The sequence below is a fragment of the Lepeophtheirus salmonis genome, chromosome 14 (genome assembly GCF_016086655.4).
Source record: "Lepeophtheirus salmonis chromosome 14, UVic_Lsal_1.4, whole genome shotgun sequence".
In the NCBI taxonomy this organism is placed as follows: Eukaryota; Metazoa; Arthropoda; class Copepoda; order Siphonostomatoida; family Caligidae; genus Lepeophtheirus; species Lepeophtheirus salmonis.
This window is the reverse complement of record NC_052144.2, coordinates 27,202,934-27,229,692: the sequence shown is the minus strand read 5'-3', so window position 1 is coordinate 27,229,692 and position 26,759 is coordinate 27,202,934. Positions and strand designations below refer to the sequence as shown.

The following is a 26,759-nucleotide window of genomic DNA, read 5'->3' as shown; positions in this document are numbered from 1 at the left end:
CTGGAAAAAAAGTGTTCAGGAGAGATAAAATAGATTTTTTGCTCCTTAAAATTGATGTTGTAGTTAATAAAGAAATTGTCAGTAAAGATATTATTACATTGATAAAAACGCAATAATAAAAGTGATCAAAACTTTATTTTCACATACTTTCCATTAAAAGCTGAACATAAAAGATAAAATAATTTTTGTAATTGACCAAACGGGACATTTTTATCCTAAAGCAAGGAATATAAAGTTATTGTGAGGATTTTGAAATACTCATATGTTATCAACAATTCATCTTTAAAATCGGTCTACACTGAAATTGATATCAATTTTTTTAGTCGAACCGACATTGACCAAAATTTTCTTGTGATCCTTCCATACCGTATTAGTTTTATCAATTGCTATCAACCAAGAATTGCAATTTAAATTGAGTAGTTTCCTTTGCTACGTGATTTTATTATACTTAATTTGTTTTCCTTAATTATATTTCTATGTTACGAATTCAATTTTTTCTTTACCTTTGCAGAATGCATATTGTTTGTTCAATTAAAAGAGTAAATTAATACAAGCTGTTGGGAAATTTATAAATAAAGAATATTTTACACCTTAAGCGTAAAAAAAGTAAAATATAGACTACTTATTGAGGAAATATTAATCACGCGGTCTTTATTTTAACACTTGGTATAAAGCATTGATTCAAACATATTAACAAGGAACCATAGTTATTTTTGTCAACAGATGTGTTGTCACACAAATTTTTGCCACTAAATCTATAGTTTTGATTCTATTCAACAAAAATTATAAGAGTCTCGGAACGGTTAAGGATTAAATCAACACTAAACCGGATAAATGCCTATTTACAGCATTAACTGTAAATTATTTAATATTTTAATGTGTAATAGATAAAGGTATCACTTTACCTATAGGGCTTTGGTATTTGTCCCGTTTCAGTATGATTCTGTAGATTAGCAACAAGATCTTCCAACATTTGACTTCTGGTTCTTTCTTGCATTCGAGCAAACTTGGGTGCTGAGTAGGAGGCTCTTTCTGCATTGACAACTTTGGTAAGGAGCCACTCTCGAAACATGGGTCCTTTTACAAATTTAGACTGCTCCCATAAATAAGGCTTATACGCGCCAACCTCATCTCGAGTAACGACGGATATCTGTGTACATAAATAATGAGTAATTATAATCCAAATTATTGAATTTTTAATCACTTCATAAATATTGGGTCTTTTCCTTGGAGTTGGAGAGCATTTGACAACTATGAAAGTATGTAGGAAGTGACTCTTAATACAGGATGGCGAAAAGGGAGTTTCATTTGTTTCTAAAAATACGAGACACACAATATCATTCCCAATGTGGCGTTTCCTTTGAAGCTATGAGATAATTTAAAAAAATATATTGGTAACAAAACACAAGAAATGTATGCGCGTAATACGCGGTACAAAAAGATTATTTGTGAAATATTTCATAATCAAAACACGTCCATGAAAAATCTTTGTTTCAAACATTTGATAATGATTTTTTTAAGATGAATAAAATACAAAAAAAAACATCCTATTTCACTATTCTTATCCTTTTTTTTTTTTTTTTTTTTTTTTTTGTTTAAAAATGACAATTTTGTATGGAGGGATACATTTTGGGCGTTCCTTTATACACTGTGGAATTTTTAATGACATAGTGGTGCTACCACTACTTATGTAGAAAAAAAAATAGGTATAATACTTTTTTAAAAGCGTCAGTACCATGGCATCACTATGGTCAGTATTGTAAATCCTAAACAATTTAAGGGAACATTTATTTTTGTTGTTGGCAACCTTAACAGTGTATTTTAATTTATACAGCTGTTATCATTATTCTTTCATTTTTGAGAATAGAAGATATTAGAACAAAGTGAGAATGATAAAGTTATAAACGTAAATCCCACATAGACTAGAGTAAGTGTGAGTAAACAACGGAATAATTCCAGCCTATCTCATTGCTAGATATGAAGTGAGATTTGTGTTTAATTTCTTTCTTTTATATTTGCTTGCAGCTAATTTAATGTTTTTATTTTAAACATTCTTGAAATTGTTGGGGTGACAATATTATTTCTTGAGATTAATTTTTTCATACACCAAAATTGCTTATAATTTACACCCTTGTATATAGCAAAGGTAGGGTTGTATGGTTTAGAACAATTCCCATATACTTACAGAACCTTCCACAAGTTCTTTGTTCGGGATAACTCAGAAATTGTAAGATTTTATAAAACAAGGCAAGAATGAGATTTTTATTTTGTAAAGGACAATTATTTTATCAGAGTTGTGTTACTCTAATAAAAAGTAAAATTATCTGGGGCGGAAAAGATTTCACGTAGCCAAGAGATCTACTAAATTTAGTTGATTTATTGCTTTGGTTTGAATTTTTGAAATGGGGAGAAATGCTTCATTAATATCTTGTATGATAATAACATAAAATCTTTTAATAATGTACATATCGACAATTTTCACATCTCGTAAAGTGATCCAACCTTTTGACTATCAGATTCTTCATATGGTAACATTGTAGAGACATGAAACATTATTTCAATTCCTCTCCACTGAGTAAAGACTGAATGTGTGCCAGTGAGATCATGGACGGTATCGAGGCCACCTTTATATCGATCTAAACCTAAAAAATACGTATAAGATCGACCTCTCAAAAAGTAAATCTCTCTAAAAAGATGTGTACCTTTCAAACGGACTTTATCACCAATGATTGAGAGGAATTCATCAAAATTGGGTGTGTGATGGTTATTGTTCAGAATTTCCTCCTCTGTGCTTTGATTTTCTTTTACGTAGATTACACCAACTTTTAGTTCGGACTTGATGAAAACTTGGTCAAGTTTAAGCAGCTCTTCCGAGGTATCTGGTAGTTGGCCCAATGTAAGTGGAGGATTTAAATTGATTTCTCTTCCTAAGGAGGCAACAACTTCTTCACGATTATAACGATCTGCGAAAACACAACTCGCGGGGATTAGTCCGTGGATTGTATAGCTTACAGCTCGAACAAGGATTCTGTAAATAAATATAAAATATTTATTAGACTTATTTGAATTTGAAAATAAAGTGCTGTAGAGTTAAGAATGATAAAAGACTTCCAAAAATAAAACTATTACACAATATAATTTTCACATCTATGTGATAATATTAAAAAATGAATAGTAAAGTTGAATGAATAGAAATGACAAAAAACTGTCAATTCAATCCTTCTAAAAAGACAAAAAATAAAATTAAAAAAAACACGACTGTTAGTATAGAGCGTTTTGATTGACGTCACATATTACATCATAATTAAAAGTGAAGCCATCTTGAATTGCTTTTAATTGATATTTAAAACAAAAAACTTATAATAAATCTTTATTAAACTTCATTAAATAGTTTTAAAAATTTGAAGAGACGAAGCACCTGTATCGAGCATTTTTAGATACCACAGAAAAACAGTGACATTTGAATTAATTCTAATTATAAAATAACGTATTTAAATACATATTAGCAAACTGATATATTAATAAAGAATGATTTTAATGTATGTTTTAGATAGACAAGACAATAAAGCTTAAAGTTCAATATTTTTCTGCTCCATTTTGACATCAATATACACAGCTATTTTCTATCATCTTTGAATGAAAAAAGGGAGTTTTTTGATTGTCAGGGCCCAAAAATGGTCTACATTAACCATCATGACGTCACATAAAAAAGCTTTATATATACCTAGAAGCTACGCTCATGCATAACGGACAAAACACAGTAACTAAAGAAATCATTTCCGTTTTTTAATTCTTAGCTAACAAAATACCTGAATTGATCCCGTCCGTTAATATTTTCTTGCTTGAGCGAGAGTATCACAGGGCCAAGGTCCTCATCATTTGTAAAATAGTTCCAATGCTCAGTTCCATAAAAGTATTTCTCATGTGTCTCTTGTTCAACTGATGTAAGACCAAAGGACCCATCTTTTTCCCATAGCTCTTCAACAGGTGTCTTCCTATGGGAGCGATTAAAGGGAAATACTCCTATATTTTGTTCATAATGTTGTTGCTCCTCTGAATCCTTCGACTCAGTAGAATTTGCTCTTCCTTCATCGATTTCAGATAAATATTGATTGTCAATAGTCCAAGCAGAGCCTCTGTTGGAAATGGCACGTAAGCATTCGATCCAATAACCAGGAGTTGGAAGTAAATTATGAGGATAGCCCTCGCAAAATTCATCTATAAATCAGTCATAAATTTAAGTGAAGGATCTGAAAATTAATTTGTATATCTTACCCGAACATGCTTGAGGAGGTAGAGGGAATATAAGCGTCGTCGAACTTTTTCGCCTTGCAACGGCACAGCCCAAGCTTTGAGGTTTAAAATTACGTAATTGCTGCATAAAATCCGAACTCTCCACAAGGGCCATGTCTGCAAAGTGAAGATCGCAGAGGACCTGGTTTTTAAACCTTCGAGCCCTTTTTTGATTAGGGCCAGTCAGGTTCAAGCCGCAAGAGTTACATTTAAGGCATTCTTCATGGTATTGATTGTTTTGGTACAAATTTGGAGATTCTAAAGGGGGCAAATCAAAGAGGAGATGGGAAAAAGAAGAACATTAGATAGATAAAAGGAGGATACATAATTTACGTACAGTTGGGAAGATGTACAGCATTTATAAAATAAAAAAAACATTATCCCATAAGTGAGAAATTATAAGAAGTTACATAAGAGTATACTAATATGTATCAGGAGTTCTAAAAAACATGCTCATTTATGCATGTATTTTTTTTTGTAATTCGCAATCTTAATAGTATTTTTATTATATTTGACAGGCTCCTATATTTATTATTATATTTTTTTGGGAGAGAACATCCAAATATATGATGGTCCATCTGGTCATGAATGATGGAGGGTAGCAATGCCAATCTCACGGCTGCTTGCAGCTTATATAATAAAATGACATCATATTGAAACTGATCTCGTCCCTAACATTTTCAAATTTTCAGGATTATCATACCTTTTTTGAGTTTCTATTTTGAACATATTTTTACAATTTTATGGATCTGTGCGTACTTGTATTGATATATGCAGGGTGATGATTTTAAATCCGAAGAATTTAATCATAATGTATGTTACAATGTCATTCCTGAAATCGATTCAGAAATTAACAAATATTTTGTTTTTACAGATAAGTCGGTACATCAGTCAGACCATAAAGCTTCAACCACAGCCTACAACATGGCCCTCAATTTGGTTTTCATGAGGATTGTCCATTTTGTCACTACCTTGAGAATGAAAGCTTGTAATGAGTCAACAATGTTATATGCGTGTTTATTTGACTTTTTCTCCAAGATACCCACAAATAGTAGTCCAAAGGCTTTACATTACTTTTTCCATTCGCTTCAGGAAGTCTAGAGTACATTTTTCTTCTCAAAGCGATCATGAGTCTTCCATGCCAGTGTTCCTAACCTTGGCAATTTTATAAACGGTTGATTTGAGAACTTTGTAAATTCAATGATCTTTTTAGGCGTGTATCCGGCATGGTGGTACACACGGGGCTCGTAATCGAAGGACATCTAAAAGATTTTTTAATTTTCCTTAAAAAGTTTTGTGGGTTGAGTCTGATGGGCACACTTTTATAAACATAGATTTTGGGGTTGCCAAGATATTGAGGTCTAAACTTTTTCTTGATTTAAAAATACCTCTCTTTTTAGTATATATATATATCTGATTGGCAGATTGACATTCTTTACTCTTTCTATTAAAATCATTCCACTATATATGTATAAACAAGGATAAGTTAATCTCATATATGTATGTATTTAAAGGGGGAAGCAAATACATTTGTAATTATGGAAGGGAACATTGATAGTTAAGGATTCAGAATGTCAAGTCATAGATTTATGCCTTTAACCATGCATATATCTACATTGTACATACATTTATAGGAACAAACATATTCGCTGTTGTTTTGTCTTAAAAAGGTACATTTGTTTTACTCTATTACTAAAAGTTTAATGTTTTATTTTCACATTATTTAATAACTACTTACTAATCAAAAACTTAACTGAATAATCATGGTAGTTTTAAACTTTTGCTGCTACAACTATTATATTTCTTTCTAACGCAAGCAATAAAAAAAAGTCACACAAACGTTTGTTATTTGATAAAATTTCTTAGGCCACGTTAAAACTTTTTCCCCTCAAATGTCATTTTTTAGATACATTAATTCTCAATTTGTTCTATAATCCGAAAAAAATGAAAATATTGGAAAAATAATTTTTTTTAGGATATTTTTGTGAAAAACTTTAACTTTCCTCTAAATAATGCATTAACGAATGTTTTTTATTTCTAATTCATATCTGAATTTAGAAAATCAATTAGTCAAAAATTATTTGTATGATTTTTTTTTCTTGACTCGCAAAGATAGTTAAAGCCTGCAACACATACTTGACTTGTTGTTTTTCCAAGGACTTAATCAAATTTTTAAGGAAGGTTTCCAAGTCTTAGGTTCTTAGAACATAAAATTTAACTATAAATGAGGGGTTACGACTTTTGAAACTTCTTCTAAAGACTCCCAAGTTCCAATTAGTATTAATATAGTGTTTATGCCTCTTAAATCATGATATATATAAATTCATAAGTCGAAGTAATCATCTATTATTATAATACCTTAGTAGATAAACTCTTTTGGCAATAAATTGTGGTGTAGTCAACAACAAATAATTAAATATTTCTTAATCTTGAGGTCTTCATATTGCCAATTGCTATATAGATTTGACTATCTATGATTCCAGTGATCAACTCGTAGACACTTACAGTCAAAAATAAAACGTTACAATATTACAAAATCTATATAGATATTTTTTTATGTTCTTTTAGTAGGCCAGATGGAGTTGCACTAACTAAGTATAATTAAAAATAATCCAATACTATGTACACAATTGAGTTTCGATAGAAGTTATAAAAAAATGATAGGAATATTTATTTTTTACCTTGCTTAGACAAAGTAGGGTTAATGCGTCACTCAATTATTTACCAAAATAAGATAATTAAATAAATGTTTCAAATTGTCATATAGTCAAATATATACAAATATCAAGAAAGAAGCCAAAAACTATTAAAAAACAGCGTAATCTGATATTTAAAACATTTAAAATCGACTGAAGAGGAAACTAAAGCACTTTATTGTTATTGACAGGATTTACAATAAATACTACATGATGAAAGTTCAATTTACTTGCATGTTTAATAGGGCAAGTTTAATATTTTTCCAGATACATTTTTTAGGATTACCTGGAATTCTTCTATCTTTTTTTATTACTTATGAAATCAGGTAAAAAGTTTTTGGTTAGTATCTGAGATAATTTTCTGAAATTAAATTTACTGAGATAGTTTCAGAGTCAATAGTAAGGCTAAGTACAATTTAACTATCTTTGATAGGGCAAGTATATTGAGTTTTATACAAATAGTATTTTTTGCTTTTTTTACGTTTATTTTTTTTTTCAGTTAATTATTGGGGGAAATTATGCTAAGAATTAATTTAAGGGTGTTACAATAATCATAATCACTTTCCCCAAATTGGCTTTGGCTTAGTAATTCATTTAGATAAAATTTCAAAATCAAACATTTTTATTAATATCTAAATTGAGTTATTGAAACAGAAACAAATCTGAGTTACATCAATCTTAACTCAATCATGTAAGTACAATAAGTCGAACAGAATTGAAATATAATCTTTCTGAGAAGATTTATAAGAAGATATATGCAACAACTCATAAAAATTTACATTATTTGAGCTACGTTTACGGACATAGTTCCTGATAATAACATAGTCAAAATTTACATAAAGATCATGGATGTTTCTGAAGCAATCAACTATTCAAACTGCTTGTTATACGAGAAAAATAAACCATGGGCGCATAACCCTCCAAATAAGAGAACATGGTTTAATAAACCCTTTTAACATTTAAAAAAAATGAAGACCTTACAGACCAAGTTCGTTTGCAGAAAAACATTGAAAATACGTCAAAAGTTATTTAATGCTCGAATTTATATATTTCTCACAACAAATATGGTCTGGGAATTGATGGGATCTTTATTGCAATAAAAATTTGTTAAATTTTCTTAGACAGGAGATGAAAAAGGGAATCAAATATTAACCAAAAATTTATAGTCAATTGAGTACATCTTGGAAAATAATCAAGTCTGAGACATTTGAAGCAGCTTTTCTATTTTATACCAAAGAGATCATTCACAATATAATTACAGGAGCTTATATGTAGTAATTTGTAAATAAGTTTTAACTCAATAAATTGTGTTTATCTAAATATGATTTGTCATTGGTGCCCTTTACTGAAAAGATTTTTGAGACATTCCTCATAGGGTCTCATGATCGGAGCAAGAAGTAAAGCATAGCCTTTACAAGGATTTTTCTTTGGGGATAAGCTAGTTTATGATGACATTTTTATTTATTTATTCATTCTTGAAATGGTTTGTGGTATTATAGGTGTGAAAACTATTATTGTTTTTGTAGAAGAAACAATTTATTTAAAATTTGTGTAAATATTACTCCTATTTGTTATCATAGTACTTTTGGAGTTGGAGGTAGAGGGGAATTTTAATTTAATAAACGATTATTATATTAAAAAATCAATGGTGTAATCAAGATTCTTCAGTTTTAATAAAATATATTTTAAATTATGTTAATATTTTTATTTGGAAGAGGGTACAATTTTCGTTTTGGAGGTGGCTTAACCCCCGTAATCATTATAATACAAATAGTGTTTCCATGGAAAGGTGCCTAAACCATTTCAAAATATAAATCAATAAGCTCCTTTCTTAATTCTTTCAAATAATTAAATAAGAGCATTTTTTCTCTATTAGTGATATACGAACGCTTGGGTAGGAGGGGATTACTTTAATAAAAAAATGGTTACCAAAAATGTTTGTTGTTTTTTTTTGGTATTTGCTTATTTTTGGTTTATGTCAACATTTTTTTTATATACACAAAGGTCATCTAGAATTGAAATAAGTAGCATCATGTTAAAAATTGTCAAATTTCAAAAGTTTTTAATAATGGTAATACTTGGCGATATCTTGATATTTTCTCATGTGATACACAATGTTTGTAATACAGTTTGAGACCCCCCTGAATATGAGAATTATACTATTAGTTCAAGTAAAAAGTTTTTACTGTTTCTATAGATGTCTAAGTGAGCATATCTTACAATCAATACATTGTGTAAAAATATCTTAGAGTATGGTTAAAGGTTAGCCGTACACTTAAAAAAAGTTAATTTAGAGTTTTATGTTATATGAAGCCAGTTGTATGATGCAGGGTTCCCAAATGGAAGTAAAACAAGAGAAAATTTTAATTAGTCTTCAGTATCCCTACGTCCAAGGTGAAAAGTCTGAGGAAACTGTCAAAAAATGGTGCTGTTTATGGAACAATACAGTATCGAAGGTAACAAAAAGCGTTGGTTCCAACAATTCCATTCTGGTATTATAGACATCGAAGATGAGGAACGATCTGGTAGGCCAATCATCGAAAATGTTGATAACATAATGGGAATCGTCGAGTTGTACCAGCATGTTATTTTTTGTTTTTTTTTGTCAAAATAAAGTGAAAAGCGCTCAGATTCATTCAAAAGAGGTACTACGTATGTAGATAAAAAAGTCGTCTAATGCCAATCAAATCACTAAATTAATGTCATTTTTAACACTTTGTGACTTTCTGGGGGTCTTATCTACAGCAGAGACTAAAATATACTTGTAATATCCTAAGTGTATAATATGTGTTCTCAATTTTCTGCAATAAAACCTCAAAATTTATTGAATAACTTCCTATATCAAATTCTTTCGGGTAGTATTTCATTAGTTTCTAAGTCATTCACAAATTCTGAAATGAACTATGGAGATTTCAAAAAAAATCTATTCATTCTGATTATAAATCTACCAATACCACGAGTATGTAAAATGGGACATTCTTTATATCCTGTTTGTAATTAATCGTCAAGGCAGCCATGCTTCTCTCCTCCGAAAAATTATTCAAGTTGCCAAGTTTATCATGTTGATTTTAATTGTTTTTTAAAATATTATAGTGCTTAATTAAATAGTTTAACTACATCTTACCAATAGCAATTTTGGAGATTTTTTGAACATATTTTTTGTAATTCTAGTACATTTTGGCGTGGAATGACAAAAATGAATAATATAAATAACTTTATAATACAAAAATATATATTATTGTTGGGTGGTAAGGTAAACAAAACAGAGAAGCATATGTATTAGGATTTAAATGGAAGGGTTAAACTCTTTTTCTTTTTAAAAAAGAAGGAATTCAGGTAAAGAGTGTTTGTATGTTAAATGAGTTTGTAGGGAGGAGAGAGAGAAGAACCCATAAAGAGAGGAAGAGAGTATTGCTTACATAGTTATTATTATAGTCTATGAAGAACATGTAGGTAGAAACAAAAGGAAAATGGTTCATTCATTTATTTTCCTCACCCCCCTCTTCTATTATTTACCTAATACATATTTATAGTAAACAGAACAGCATCCCAATACATAGAATCATTGGAATATATAGATGATTTAAGCCTTTTTTATGACCATAACTTATGTAAACACCTTGAAATATATGTTTGTCACTCAAATATTGAATAATATAACATTCTATTATTATATTTTATACACTAAAAAAACCACAAGAGAGAGTGAAAAAAAAAAAGTTGGGATAAGAGAGATAGAAGAATAAACATACGTAGAAAGGGAATAAAAAAAAAAAAGTTAAAATTAGAAACTCAATTCATTTTCCACGAACCCAAAATGGTGTCTAATGAAGGTGGTTTATTATTTCTTGGAGATCGTAGATTTCCATCTATTTTACATATCAAATTATTATTCCTTGGATCAATCATCTCTCGCAGCTCTCGCAATCAAGCTGGATGATGACAACGATGGAAAGCGTAGAAGAAATGATAAATAAACAAAAGCTAAATGATGAAAATGAGGATTTTAAGGCGAACATTCCTCATGCTGATCACGGCACACATAGGGAGAAGTCAATAGTTTAATGGTTGAATTATAGTTTAACAATGGTTTATTTGGGCTTTAGCTGTAGATATAAGTAATTATATATATAAAAATACGATGTGTTTGATCACTCTAACTTTACAAGAGCAACAAGTCGACTAACAGTAAAAAAATTGAGTAAAAGTTCGTGCGTGTTTTCTTACCATTTTATATATATATATAATATAACCAAGATTAAAGTTGCCCTTTTCTTTGCAAGGGTATGGCGCATAGGAGAGGAGAAGAGAACAAGAAGAAAAGCAGAGAAGAAAAAAGGGTGAAAGGAGAGTGAGTATTCACTCTATAGCATTGATAGCAAGAGACAGCAAAAAGCAAGGCTTACACATTATAATTCGTATATTATAATATAATACTTGTAAGAGAAGAGTGTGTATCCCACACACTGTCATAAAGTAATACAGATAGATAGATATACATTGAGACAGAAACATAGAGAAACATAAACGTATAGATACAGGAGGTCCCCACCTAACACAGTTTCCAACACCGTGGAATTCACATAACAAAGTGCTTTATAGAACGATATATTACCCTCATGTCGCGTTTTTATATAAAAAAAACTATATATTGAGGTAACTAACATTTTTGCAGTCATTATGACTTTGTTCATACTATGTGCAGAGTTATCTGCAGGGGAAGAATGGTCAATGGACCTGTAGTCCCCCTCCAAATAAAGGAATGAGGTTATAAAAAATATTGCTTTTGCAGAAAAAAACAAGTTAATGAAAAACAGGAGTAGTCTTTTTTTTGTCAAAGATGTCTTATTTAAAAAAGATAAACATTTTAATAATAGAAAGTTATGCAAATAATTCAAAAAACCAAACTCTACTCCCTACCAAGAAATATATGTATATATATATGTAATCCTGGCGGTCACCCTTGATGCTTATATAATATAGAAATGTATAATTATGTATAGGGGGAGTGCCCTGTTAGTATTTGATTTGATAAATAGACTTAATTTTTTTGGTTTTTAGTATAATACTGAGTTATAATTAATATTTTTTCTTGTTCCTAAAAACTGCAATATGAGGGGATCCCCTGTATGTGTATATTCTCGAAAGCTTGTCTCTAGTTATCTCTTTCCTTTCCTCATATTCTTGTTTTTCTTTGAAAAAATATTATAAATATACCAATGTAGGTGATGGTGGAACAGAAGACGAATGCTGCTTCAATAAGGACCAGCATATATCTTAAGCTAAGGCTGCACAGAGGGATGTTCGAAAGATATGATGTGTACTAGCTGTGTCAGTTCTGTCATAAAGTTTTGGACTCTGATTTGGGCTAACAGTGGTCATTTCGAAAGAAATCTTAATATACTCTACTATTAAATGTTTGCTAAACATTTTAAACTTATTCATCTTGCCTAGATATAAATAATATTTTATGATAAGTTATGTATTTAACTCATTTAGAAAAACCCTGTGCATACGTTTGTTAATATGTAAATCAAACACTTCAAAAAGCATTTAAACTGACATCAAAGATCCTTTAATCTAGTTTACAGTATATGATATATTAATTTTTATCAAAAGATTGTTTTAAAAATGACATAAAAAAGATTAAAACATGTTTATTTTATTCCAAAGAACAAAAATGATATTTGAACATAATTAAGTACGTAAGGAAGTGATTGATATCACAGCAAAGCCAGTAGGTATATTTTTTTTTTGTATAAAGAAGTTTCTATTTTATATATTTTTTTTTTTTAGACTTTGGGTTTTTTATATCTATTTATCTAACTGGAAAAAAAGTATATAATGCCTTGTAGGTATTGTACTTAACATTTACTAAGTTTTTTAAACACCTCATTATTCATTGACATATTTCGATCAATTATGCCAATAATCAAATTTATGGAGCTGGTTTAGATACCCAAAAATATTATTTTCTGTAGAAACATATGACACTTTATTTATGAGACTTTATAAGGCTCAAATAAAGCCTTTTTGGAACCTATTAGAAAAAATTACGGCATCATAGAAGGATCAATAAGAGTGTTTGTTTTAATGATCAGTGGAGATGAAGGAAAATTAATCATTTAGTTATTAGTTAATTGAAAGGTAAAATTACTTGATTTTGGGTACATGAGTCTATTTCATGGTGAGTTCAAATTGAAATATGTAACTTTCAATTTACAAAGGAAAAAAAAGTGAAACTGAATATTGTAAATAACGAATTTACAATACTACTTGTGGTCCACTAAAATAAGAACTGAAAACATCTCAATATTCAAAGTAAATAAAAAATCAAATTTATCCATGAAAATTAGGGATTGCAAGATTTCAAATAAAATCACAATGCCGATTCCAATGAAATTTTAGTAAATATTACGCTTTTTTAATAGTTTAAAAATACCATTTTGATATCAGGTATTTATACAAAATTATATATATAATATCTAAATATCTTTTTAAGGGGTCTTTGGAATTTTTTTGAAAAAATTTAATTAGATTTATAATAAAAAACTTTTTTTTTTAAATATTCAAATTTTGCATTTTTTTCGGAAAACTTTCATAAACACATAATTATTCAGAGAAAAGTAAATGTTTTGTAAAAATTTCCAAGATTAAATTTTTTAAGAAAAATCCAAAAATTTCTTAATTTGGGTTGGGGAATAATTTTTTATAGCTAATAAATAGTTCAATAACAGTAATAAGTAATAACAAATAAGAATCGGAATCGCAAATCAAACATTAATTTCCCGATGCCAATTACAGAAAAAATATATATATATATATTTATATTGTTTCTTTAGTTATTTTTTTATTTTTTTATTTCAACATTCTTTATTTGGTTTATATATTATATAGAACGTACATCTATAAATGTTATTTCTTTTTTTGCTAACGAGATTCATAATCATATAAAATGCTGTTATGTTAAAAGATAGTTCAAGTTAACGTAGTCATCCACACAATTAAAAAAATCTTTTTGGTACGAGAGAAGCATGTCATGACGTTTCATTAAACTATCAGTGAGGAGCTATTGGATGAGAAAAAGGAATACCAATCTAGTAATAATATAGACAGAAGTTACAGCCATGTTTCCTCTTCAAGAATTAAAAAAAAAAATATGATAACAGCTATGAAAAATAAAAAAAATCCTATTTAGATTGTATTTACTAAAAGATTACCATCGTCAATTTATATAATTTTTTTAATCTATAATCATGATAATCTAGAAATGATCTCATTTTGTTCTCCTTTGTAAATTAAGTACTTTTATATTGGATATTTGCAGCTATATTTAAAGGACTTAATCAAAAAATGATGCATAAGAAGAAGTAAGGATACTTGTTATTATTATTGGTTATTTTATACAAACATATTTTACCTTATTTTATTTTTTATTCGAGTAGTTTGATAATAAGTGTACAAAATTTGAGGTTTATAAAACAACTTTTTATCATCAAAAATATAATTTTAATAAAATGAGATTTTTGGACAATAATTTTTGTAGTTTTAGTGTTATTTCCTACTATGGGAAAAGTGAAGGAATATTTGTATAAATTTTAGGACAGATATATTATTTTTTCATTAAAAAATGATCATTTCAGTAGAAGGAGACTTGTAAATTATATAAGAATATCGGCACTAATGGGTCAAAGAATATAAAAAGGAATTTACAAAGTTGAGTATATTTTAAATTTATATTCTTCAACTAATAAGTATCAAAAGTTTTTGCAATCAAAATATTATATAGAATTCTTTGAAGATATTGAAAATTAAACTTAAATGTTGCAATAACTCCATATCATGATTTCAGAAAATAATATGTTTTTTTGAATGGCCATATTGGAGTCAAATATAGTTAGATAAATCATATGAATGACTTCAATTATTGTCAAATTTGTTGGGTATTTTATCTAATCCCAGAAATTTGAATAAAAATCCCCAAAAATACCGACAAATGATCATGAAGTATTAGGTTGTTTGCATTTATGCCTTAAAAAAATATATTGATATTTTTTTCCGATGATATTGATTTAAGACTAGCTTTGTGTTGAAACAACAAGCTTGAACAATTAGTATAATATGGATAATATAATAAATGGTATTAATAGCTATTCGATATAAAAATGCTATAATTTTTGACCTTTTGATGAAAGTATTAAAGTTAGAAATTATTCATTAATACATACTAAATAAATAATTTTCATTGATCAAAATGAAATGATATTATTAATGTATAGTTTATAATTAAAATAGCTGGTGGTATAACTAAATATGACATTATAAGAGGTATAATTTGTAAATTTTACAGGCTATGAACCCGAATTTATACACGATCCAAACAGTGGCTATAAAATTTTCAATTTGGTTTATAGCTATTTTTAATTCTTTATTATAATCAAAATTAATTGAAAACAATTTTATTTCATAATGGAGCCTTTAAGATTTTGATAAAGAAGTAGTTTGATTAAAGTCAACTACAAGAAGAAAAGGGAAGAACGTCATCGGCAAAGAATCATCAATTTACTCCAGGTCCATTTCAAAAAAGCAGAAAAGAAAAACAACACGGTTTAGGTAGTCTAAAACAACAAAAATGGGACGCGAAAAAATGCTTAGGATTCACAACTTCATTTATGGAACCTGCAATTATAATTTTTTCTTCTCTTACTTTTTTAGACCAACTAAGGGCCATTTCTTCTATTAGTAGAATATTTATGAAATGAAAAAGGGAATTGAATAAAAAAAATAAAAAATATGTACATATTTGTTAGATGAATAAAAGAAAATTTGTGTTTAGAATAAAACCTAAATAAACATTATAGTTTGAGATTAATTTTCTCTTTAGGTCTCTAAAATCTAACAGATATAAAAAATAAAGGGAAAGAAAACCCCAACAGAAAACATAGTATCTAACCTAAGCAATTATAAAATGGTAGTTAAAAGGACTCATAGTGAGACAAAATATGAAAAAATATATACATAAAAAAATCCCAACATCTTAGCCTGTGATGTTCTTACAGTGTCCGTTGTACATATTGATGATGGTTCTTAAAGTCTTTTCATATCTCTGTAAAGAAGATGGGAAATATTTTATAAGATCCGAAACGTAATTCCAGGAAGTACAATACAGCTGGGGAATCTTCAAAGAAAAAGTTGCAGCAGCATAAATTAATAGCTCTCAGATACATCTCCTCAATCCCGTTATCCTCCGTAATACGTTGGGTTATGAAAGCTTTACAGTTACCAAAAGCAGCGCACGCCACTGGTGAGTAGAAATACCAATCAGAAAAAGAGCCTTTGCAAAATTTCGTTCAAAATCTTTTAAGTAGCCATGGTTAAGTAAAATAAAATCCCAAACTACAGTCAACGCAGGGGAGTCAAAAAGGGCACTTATAACATTACTATATATATTCGACCCCAGTCTTGCCACTTTAAATTATGTCCTCAACTTCCTTATACCTTGGCGAGGTCTTCTCCATTTTTTTTATCATAGCCAACTTAAAAACCAGGATCCTAGAACACTTAACATTGTCTGTAATCTTCATCAGATCAACTCCAGAATCTAGGAGATCTAAGATGCACTGCCTTTTTGCTTGTTGCTCGCTCATGATGATGAAATTACTAAATGATTAGCTCAGTTTGTTGATGCAAAAAGAAAGGTGGTAACAGAGTATCAAAAAATTATCACTAAATCTTTTCATAGTAATGAGAAAAAAAACAAAAAAAAAACAGTCCAAGTTTTGTGTCCATTCCTGAGCTTCTCAAAATTTAATGGTCTCTTACTGTGACCATATACAATCTTCGTACCAAGATAGATCAAAATGGATTAGTTACCATAGTTTCTTGCCATAATCCTGGTGACCAACAAACAGGAAAAGGAAAAATAAAAATAAATGTTCCATTTATATATCTTCCCAGTTTCTAAAGGAATTTGAATTTATTAAAGCAAGTGTATTTAATATATTCATGGACATATTGTGAGACTATAATTAGTGCATCAATCATCTAATATATTTTTATATAATTAATATTTGTTATTATATTTGATGAACATTAAATAAAACGAGTTTTAGAAAAGTTGACGAAAATTTATTACTCTAGAATCGAATTTATAGTCCTTGAAAATATTAAAATCCACACACTGACTGTTTATGGAAAATTATTGTCAGTCTTGAGTCCAAAAAGAAGATAATTATTCACACAAACAAATTTAACCCACTATTTTGATAATTGTATGAATTTACTATGAGCAGGTTTATAAATGGTATACAAAAAAAAACCGTTCTGAGGGAAAGGAAATAAAAGCAAGTCTCCCTCTGTATCAAGTAAGGAAAAAGGCAAGGAAACCTACGCGTTTGATTCTTCACTCTACTTAGATGACATAAACGACGTACATTTATAACTTACCAACAAATTCTCAGTATACTCTCCATCTTACATGAATAAATGTTTTCTCATCAAGAATGAAAGAATATTGATATTAGCTTTCAAAGGTAAAAAAGCAGTTCAATTTGCTTAAACAAAAAAACTCACTCTATTAAAGATATTTAGAATTTACAATTATAAATATGAGTGTAGAAGGTAATCGTGAAACAGCGCATGAAAAGATAACGTTTCGATAAATTTTTGGCTTAGAGCAAATTTCCAAATCAAGATGCTATGTTGGACTAACAGAATAACTATTTTAAAAAAGAAATTAGAGATACAACAAACTTATACAGATTAACAAAAAAAACAATGAATTAAAAAGTCTTCAGAGGAGAGGAGAGGTTTGAGCTGGATCGCTTCAAAATCACTACAGGAACAGTATTAAAAAATAAAGGGTTTTCCAATAAGAGGTAATAACCGGGCCTTATCCTTTTTATGGAATTTTCCGTGCCCAAATCGCAAAGTGATCCCTCAATAACTTCACGAATTCTATCTTTGAGGTCTTGAACCGATGCTGGGATTTTGGCGTAAACATTATCTTTGACATAGCCCGAAAGGATGAAGTTGTAAGGTGTTAAATCTCAGTTAAAGTGAATGGACTGCACTATCGAGAGATGATTAAAGATTGTTTATAGCTGGAATTGGATGGTATTGATTTGGACAACGTTTAATTTCAACAAGATGGTGCTACGTGCCACACAAGCAACGAAATCATCGTTATTTTACGGTAAAAGTTTCTGGACGGTATTATCTCTCGAAAGGGTGATCACAATTAGGCACCGAGATCTTCAGATTTAAAAACATGCAAATTTATCCTTTTGGACTATGTGAAAGATAATGTTTACGCCAAAATCCCAGCGTCGATTCAAGACCTCATTTTTTGAAGGAAAAAAAAAATCTTTGAATATCAAAATAACGCCTCTTATTTGAAAACCCTTTTATATACAAAGAGTATGTACTGTGTACACCAAATGTATAAATAAAGTGTACAGGATACATCTTAAAAAATGAGATCAAAAATATATTGGTACTTTTTTTAAATATTTATATCAAAAAAAAGTATGATAAGTATTTTGTTGCATGTTTATAAAGTTGCAGTCCTAATAATTTTTCTAGTTGTAAATAAATAATAACCAAGTAATTTTAATTTATTTAAACGAATTATGAGAAATTGAATAATTTTTCGGAGAAAAACAGCTAAACGGTTTGTAACTTTCGGTTGATAAGCTGTGAGTAGCTACGAAAGGATGATATATGTAGGAAGGACTCCAATTTTGTTCTTCAATTCAACTTGGATTCCATCAGGGACGACTAACACTTATAACTCCCCAACAAATCCTCAGAATCACTCACCAGATCATTAAGTTGATTACTTTTCATTTAGATGTACTCTTCTCAAGAATAATGATAACAGATTTATAAATAAATAAAAACACTGTTCTATATTGCCAATAACAAAAATTTCAAACTAGAGTAAATGCTTAGATTAAACAACGTAAGTTATTATTTGAGCTCCCTGGTTCTTAAATCAATTCAGTTGATATTTGATTGCAGATTCGACATTAGATTACACATGAAATACGTAACTTTTTTGAAGATATTAGACTATGCGTGAGAAATGCAATATATATTATTAGAACTGGTTGATACTAGTGAGTCCTGTATAATGTGCATATATAAATATAAGTAATAAAAAAAAAGGACTATACCTTCGGCTTTCGTATTAGTTTCATCGTCTACAGACTCTGTTGGCATCGAATTTCTTTTCTTTTTTCTCTCTGTAAAAGGTGCATATAATTATCAATTGTTGTCTACATATAAATATTAATACAATGTAATTATTCTTAAGACTAGGATTTTTTTAATAATAAAAAGTATAAATAAAATATGCCTGATATAATGATAATTCTCAAAATATGTAACAAATATTGTCCCTAGGGTATCAATAATTAGATTCGTGTTTTTCAAAAACAGCTTATGACAGATTTGATGAAAAATTTATAGTACAAATTTCGTAATCTTTTAAATTTAATTTGATTTAGTCCGTCTACTTAAAGAATACTCTATATATTGAACATAAAAATATTTTTCTCTTTCTCATTTTAGACTAACTATAGTTGATTTATTCTTCATTTTCTAAGAGTAGAATAATAATGAAACTAGAGATAAAACAATTGTTCAATGAATGTCGTCTTGTATAAATAAACTTTATTTATTAATTATAATTCAGATGATATAATCGCCCTTATTTTGACTAACTACAGGGGGAAAAGACAATGAAAAAGAGATCATATGCTTGGATTAGAAAAAGTAATGATATAGTAAGATATTTTCAATAGGTGTGTTGTTTAAATATAAAGCTGCGGCTATTTATGAAAAACATAGCTTATAAGCATTTTGATTGGTCTGTATATTTTAAAAATTGATACATACATATAAAAATGGTGGAAAGAAGATCTATTATTGTCAGTTAAATTTGCACCGGGAGGACCACCTCTGTAATCATGAATATCCTCAACGGCTGCAACATAACTGCCCATCGGATCAGAAATCGTTTTAATATTTGTAATGCCTATAAGGACAAGCTCTAGAGAACCGACAAAATGAAGCCCCAAAACATGAGAGATGTCTGAGGAGAACACGACTATAACAATCTCAAAGTACATCAAGAAGAAGTAGGTATATCGGTCTACCGGTGGAATGTCTCTGAATTGAGAGGTAACTTCTATCCCAACGTCGGGAAAAACTTTCTCAGAAATGATGTCAACGAATTTTGAAAAACCTGAAACACAACAGAGAGCGGCAATTATCTTCTCTGATGAAAACACATTCACTGTTGATCCTTTGTACAAGAAGCTGAATTATCGTGTGGTATCTTTTGGCAATGCCAACAAAAACATCAGCACAATAACCAATATAAAAGTATCTTTGAAGGAGTAGGGGGTGGAGGCATTAACTAAGTGAAAAATATCTACAATTTGGTTGAATGATGGATATCAATGATCAGTGGCCGACTAATCGATGTTTTTGAAAGACAAAGGGTCAAAAAGTTCACCAAGGCTATGAATAAGTAAAATAAGGTCAATTGTATTTTTCAGCTGGACAGCCCATAAGACAGTTAGTTTCATCAATTTGCACAAGATGGTCTGAAAGCAATGGAAGGCAGTAATTCAGGGTGATGGCCGCCAAATTCACATATGATGTTAATTATTTATAAAATAAATTTTTTCAAGTGCAACTTATTCCTGATCTATTTCAATCATTTTAAAATTAAGTACAAGGTAGGTGTCACTACCTTTTTAACCCCCAGTAGAGTATTCCTTGGTATACTTCACTAATAAAAAATATGGCAGTTAATTAATCGATCATTACTGCGATTAATTAAATCAACTGATTGAATCAATACACACAACAAATGAAATTAAAAAAATAAATTATTTTTTTTAATATTAAATTCAATTCAATTGATTTATGTGAAAATATTAACATAGATTTATGATTCTAAAAGGTACATCATAAAAACCAAAATTAATAAGTGAAGTAATGAATAATAAAACTAAGGTAATTATTTTTTTTTTTAATTATTTTTTTATTGAATTATCAAAAATTAATCATACTTATTTATCAAAGCTACATTAACGCCGTCAATTTATAAATTGTAAGTGATGCAGTCATAAAAAAAAGTAAATTATATAATGATGTACACTTGTTTAGTGAAGATTGCCTTGAAAGAAAAAAAAACCCAAAAATGATGAAAAAGGTGCAAATAAAGTAATTGATTTTTGGCAAAGGTTTTGTGTATATTAAATAAAATAATGGGAGTAAACCATAATATGGGGGTATCAATCAGTATGTGGTGTGAGAGTAGTCCCAAAAACTAGCCAGCGTGAATAGGAGATGGTAGTATCTATTTTTTTATTTTTTTTTACTGCATTAGAAACTACACATCGTGAAAGCATATGGTCCATGTTTGAAGGCGCCCCATAACTAGTAGGGTAATTGTTTGGCAGGAAACAATAGGTAACGCATAAATTAAATTTGTGAAAATGGATAAAACTTATCATATTTATGTGATATGATACCATTATTTGATAGTCCTCACACTAAACAATAAAAAACTGATTTGGATTCTACTTTGGGCGAGTCTGTTCCTTTGTATATGTAAGTAAAATTTGGGATAGTTAAGTTAAAACAAGGCCAAAAAAGCTACCAAGACAAGCATCTCAGGGATCAGTTAAATGAAGAGACGATTCCATATCGTTATAAGAAAATATAAAAAAACGGCGTTAATTGGTCGTCAAATGAAAGTACACAAGCTAGTAGACATTGTAGGCATTTCAAAAAGTGTGATACATTGTACATTAACTGAAAATTTAGACATTATAAATCTGTGTTTGTTTAGACTCTATCAAATAATGTTTCGTCCAAAAGTTATGAATATGTGTTCAGGGAAGTTTTAAAGCAACAAAACATAACTTTTGATATTTTTTTTTTTCAAAAATAACATTTTTTAAGTTTATAGAGCTGAGAAGAGATGGTGTTTAAAAAAATTCATTATTTTATATTAAAGTGTTACATAGCTAACACAAAAAAATTATTCTGTATTTTGCCGTCAGATGTCGGTATATCTGCTTCTTTTCCTGTTATCATTTTCTGAATGTGGACTGGTTGAATTTGAATAAGCACTTATTCAGCTGAAAGAAATACCCAACTACTTATTATTGAATAATAGTTACATACTGGAGAAGAAGTGGCTTAGAATGGGCTATTTACCAAACTGATTTTGCAACTCTCTTTCTGTATTTTTAAAGGAAAGTTGTTGTGATATAATAAAGGAAATGTCATTATTTTTATTAATACTATCATTCTGGGAGTTGTATTATTTTGCCGCAAGACAAAGTGCCACCCTCAATCCTTTTGTAAAAAAACTAATGTAAGTAATCAACACTATTGAATATGGATATATTCATATATATCATATATGGAACAGTTAAATATTAATTTTTTCCCCAACTTTATTCTGAGATTGTCAATAGAAACTGATTTTCCTGGAAAAATTTAATTTTATTGAAACAACAATATTTTTGTATTAATATAGGTAGTTTTTTATTATTTTTGCTGAAATGTATGTGTCAATCCATGTTAAATAATTCAGGGCATCGATATTCGGGTGAGAAGTCTTGATTGTCTTGCTCTCTAAGCAACACAAAACAGTTCATGTCGGGTGAGGTTGAAGGGTAGAAGTCAACCGGCCAGAAGGCAGCCATATTCTACCTACAAAAATGTTGTACCTTCTTCGATATGTGTGCTGGGGCGCCGTCTTGGGTAACCCCATATTTGTCCTTGAGTAACGTGCTCCTCAGCCATGGCAAGACATGATACCTGAGGACCTTGTAGTAAGCGTCTATGCTGACTTTCTCGCTGGCTTTGAAGAAGTAGGGAGGCATCGGACTGCCGTCGAACACCACGATGTCGAGGACCATAGACTGTCCTGGATGTTTGGTGATGCAGGTTCTCTCGGTCCAAGCTCTTGATTCATCCAAGAAGCAACCATTTCTCTCGTTCAGACAGCGTCTAATGTTTGAGATATCCTTGTGGTAGATCAACTTGTGCGTGGAGGAGATCACACACACTCTGCCATTTTCATTATTGCAAAGACATTTTTGATCGCAAAAAAACAGAACTAACATCAAATTATAGCTTTTTATCAGTTCTTTTGAATGGTGCCAAGTAAACAATTGTAAGACCTTTGGAACTGGGATGGGAAGGCCTCGAAGAGGATTTTAATTTTTGAGCCCTCGCCCAGTAAATAAATTAAGTAATAAAAAAACACGACCGCTATTCCAATGTAAGAAGTGCTAATAAAGTATTCATTATCAATTAATTATAATTCGAGCTATATTTGAACTACGAATTTCTTATACCTATATGCAATCGCAATAAATATATTAAATACCATTTTTGGGTCAAATGTTCTAAATGGTAACTCGGCAAAATATACATTGAGGCAATTTTTTTTACTCAATTTACCTAGACCAGAGCAATCAGCAATGATAAATGTTAGCCAAACTTAAATTCGGCATTTTTTTAAAAATACCATTTTTTTCATAGAAAGTTTCACTCAATAATGAGGTTTATTATTTTATCACAAAAAAATAGGAAAATGTTTATGTATTTTGGGATATACATAAGTTAACTCTTAAAATATAAACAGGGTCCATTTCGGATTATTTATCCGACTTCCCCTATTGGTCCAGCCAATCACATTATTGTGACTTAGTTTGTAGCTCTAGATATTGTAAATCCTCTCATTTCTCTTCCCCTTTCGAATAGTTATACTTTTTTATTATAATTGAAATATTTCCCCTCTACCATTACTTAACCTTAATAAATAATTAAAATTAACTTAATTATTTCCTGTGTTTCCATTAATGATAGTTCAATATACAATAATTGATGGAGTTGGTATAATTAGTCATATCCTTTCGTAAGAGTAAAACTTTCTAGAAAATGTAAGTTTTAGCTCTCTATCTCATTAATATTTGAATGACTGGGGAAAAAAACAAATTAATATTTCCGACTAATTAATCGAATGATGAAAGACATTGGATTACTAATAATTAATTAATTATTATTCATTAACATTATTTATGCACTTACATGACAGCCCAAATCTATATATAAGCTTATCAATAACTAATCCAAGACCTTAATAAAAAGTAATAACAATATGCGAATTATAACTGATCATTTGTGTATGCTTAATTGAGCCATTGAAATAGATTATAGGATCGTATTTACCTAGCATCGAGTATCTCATATTGATAAATTATTATAATTGTTAAAAAGCCTACTAAGGGTATATTTATTCATAATTTTGACAATAACAAAACAAATTAACTAAATAAAATACAGTCACTCAACATATTTGACAAAAGGAAAGAACAAATAGAAAATTAAAGAAACATAAAAATATAATTTTTTTCTTTCTTCTGCCCCTACCTTTCATAATTGAAAGTTTAATCATACTTAATTAAAATGATTCACAAAATTAAAAGTGTTGATTTTCCTACATCTATGTGACAAGTAAAATCTGTTAGATAACTACAATTCAAATATTTGAAAAGTCTGAGGTAACAACTATTGTCTAAGAAATTTGCCAAAACGTCGAACTCTATAACGATTATACATTTCAAATTTATTGGAGGGGTTTTCCTGTTGCATATGCTTGAATACATTATTTCCTGTATTTTTTGCTGATGCTCTTATGGTTATTATGTATTCAAATGCATAGCCATCCAAACTTATGTACAGGTGTATCAATAAATAACCCAAAAGCATACTCTCGAAGAATAAGTGCAATATGTAAATTAAAGTGGATCATTAGGGTTTTCTAATTGAGCCATGCAAATAGATTTTCTTACCTGATTGAGAAAATTGGTCATACGCAGATTTGTCTGATTCGATGGTCATGGTTTCAACAAGGCCGTCTGTTATTTGTGTACAAGAGTCTCTTCGTCCCCGAGTGCGAGGCGGTGGTTCTATCTGAAAAAATATTGGATAAAATGTTATTTTAAAAGCGATAAATAAAATAGATATCCTGTTTGCCATAAATTTTACAAGGACTCAAGTTTAGATAATTAACCCCCTGTTACTTCTATAGAGTATTTATCCTACCGAGAGACAAAAATATCCTTGCAGAATATTGTATCAGGGTGTTGACATATGTAAAACAGTATATACTAATGTATTTTGTTAGTTTTATTAATATCATATATGTATATGACAAATTTATATTGGATTTTATTTTTTACATCGATTTGAACCAAATTTGATATGTTAAATCGCCTAGTATTATTTTCTGTATATTCTAGTATTATTAGACAACTACATATATTCTTTTTTATCTTTTCTTTATTATACAATATACAAAATTCTTCTTACATAATTATATAATTAATTTTCAACCATATTTTTCATAAGATATCTAAAAAAAAAATAACAAAACAAATTTGTTGCATTCCCAACAGCTATCAAATGATGTATTAATAAAAAAGTTGAGTAAAAAAATCAATTATTTTTCATATAGATAGCTTTAGTTATATGGATCTCGTGTTGTTTAAGTACGATCTGTTAAGCTAAATTTGATTAGAAAGAAAAGATTTCGTATTAAAAGTTCTTATCACACAATTTTTGCTTGACTCACTATATTTTTTAATCAAACATCAAAGATGGACACAAACAAAGAGATAATCCACTATACTTTACAATGTTCTTTGATAAAGGCGAAAACGCAAGCCAGGCGCTAAAAATATAAATGATCTTCATAGGCTGTATGCTGTAACAGCCAATCATGCACAATTACATCTTTGTTGATTACGTTCCTGTAATTTTGATATTAAAGATGCACTACGCTCTGGAAGACCAATTATCAATAATATTAATAAAGTTATGAAAAACCGACCATCATCTATTTCGTTGTTTCAACTGCCCAAGAAAAAAAAATTGCAGAAGACCCCATTTGAACCACTTTAATAAGGCTGGATTAAAAAATAACCTCGATGTATAGGTGCCACAAGAGTTCACTCAAAAACCTCATAGACCAAATTTCTATCTGCTTAATTACAGCAAAATCAATCATTTTCTGAAGCGGATAGTTACTGGTGATTAAAAGTGGGTCACTTAGGACAACATCAAGTGAACGGTCGTGCTCCAATACCAGTGAGCTACCGCAAACGGTGTCCCAGCCAGAATTAAATAACAGGAATATTTTGCTGTATGTTAGGGAGGATTGGCAGGGAATCATCTACTATGAGCCCCTTTGGTAAAACTCTTAATTTGGAGTTGTACTGTCAACAATGGAATAGTCTGAAGGAAGCCATCGCCCAAAAGAGGCCACCTATGCCAAATAGGAGAGGAATTGTCTTCCCATCAGGACAACACCAGGCCACAAACATCAACATCAACTTCTATGACGAATGATTTTGTTCGTGAAACATGGCGAAAAAAATTTCTTTAAAAAATTCCTTAATTTGGGGTGGGGCTACAACCCCTCTAGCCTATTTCCTGCGAAGTTCTCTGTATATGCATCCATTCGATGAGTGATTTACGAACTACAACCCAAAATGTAACTGTCCAAAAGACAATTTTTGATCAAATTCATTATGAAAAGTAACTCAGAGTTGGATTGAGTTATTAATTTAAAATTCTATTTTTTAGGTTAGCAAGAATAAGCAATTTAGCGTAAGAAATTTTATTGAAATGGGATGAAAAGAAAATAATCGAGTGTAAATTTCCGATTGT

The 26,759-nt window shown here is 29.6% G+C and overlaps 1 protein-coding gene across 5 annotated transcripts in view; it reads right to left on the bottom strand.

Annotated features, from left to right (window-relative positions):
* Positions 1-26,759, bottom strand: part of rsh (Rap GTPase activating protein radish) — a 223,403-nt gene that overhangs the window by 14,183 nt on the left and 182,461 nt on the right. For all 5 annotated transcript variants that reach the window (XM_071893238.1, XM_040724920.2, XM_071893237.1 and 2 more), the window contains 8 exons: positions 24,881-25,001; positions 19,166-19,234; positions 4,276-4,551; positions 3,810-4,218; positions 2,703-3,028; positions 2,503-2,642; positions 1,205-1,366; positions 906-1,150 (listed from right to left, as the gene is read on the bottom strand). In XM_071893238.1, the coding sequence (XP_071749339.1) occupies positions 906-1,150; positions 1,205-1,366; positions 2,503-2,642; positions 2,703-3,028; positions 3,810-4,218; positions 4,276-4,551; positions 19,166-19,234; positions 24,881-25,001 (1,748 nt within the window). The remainder of the gene's footprint in view (positions 1-905; positions 1,151-1,204; positions 1,367-2,502; positions 2,643-2,702; positions 3,029-3,809; positions 4,219-4,275; positions 4,552-19,165; positions 19,235-24,880; positions 25,002-26,759) is intronic.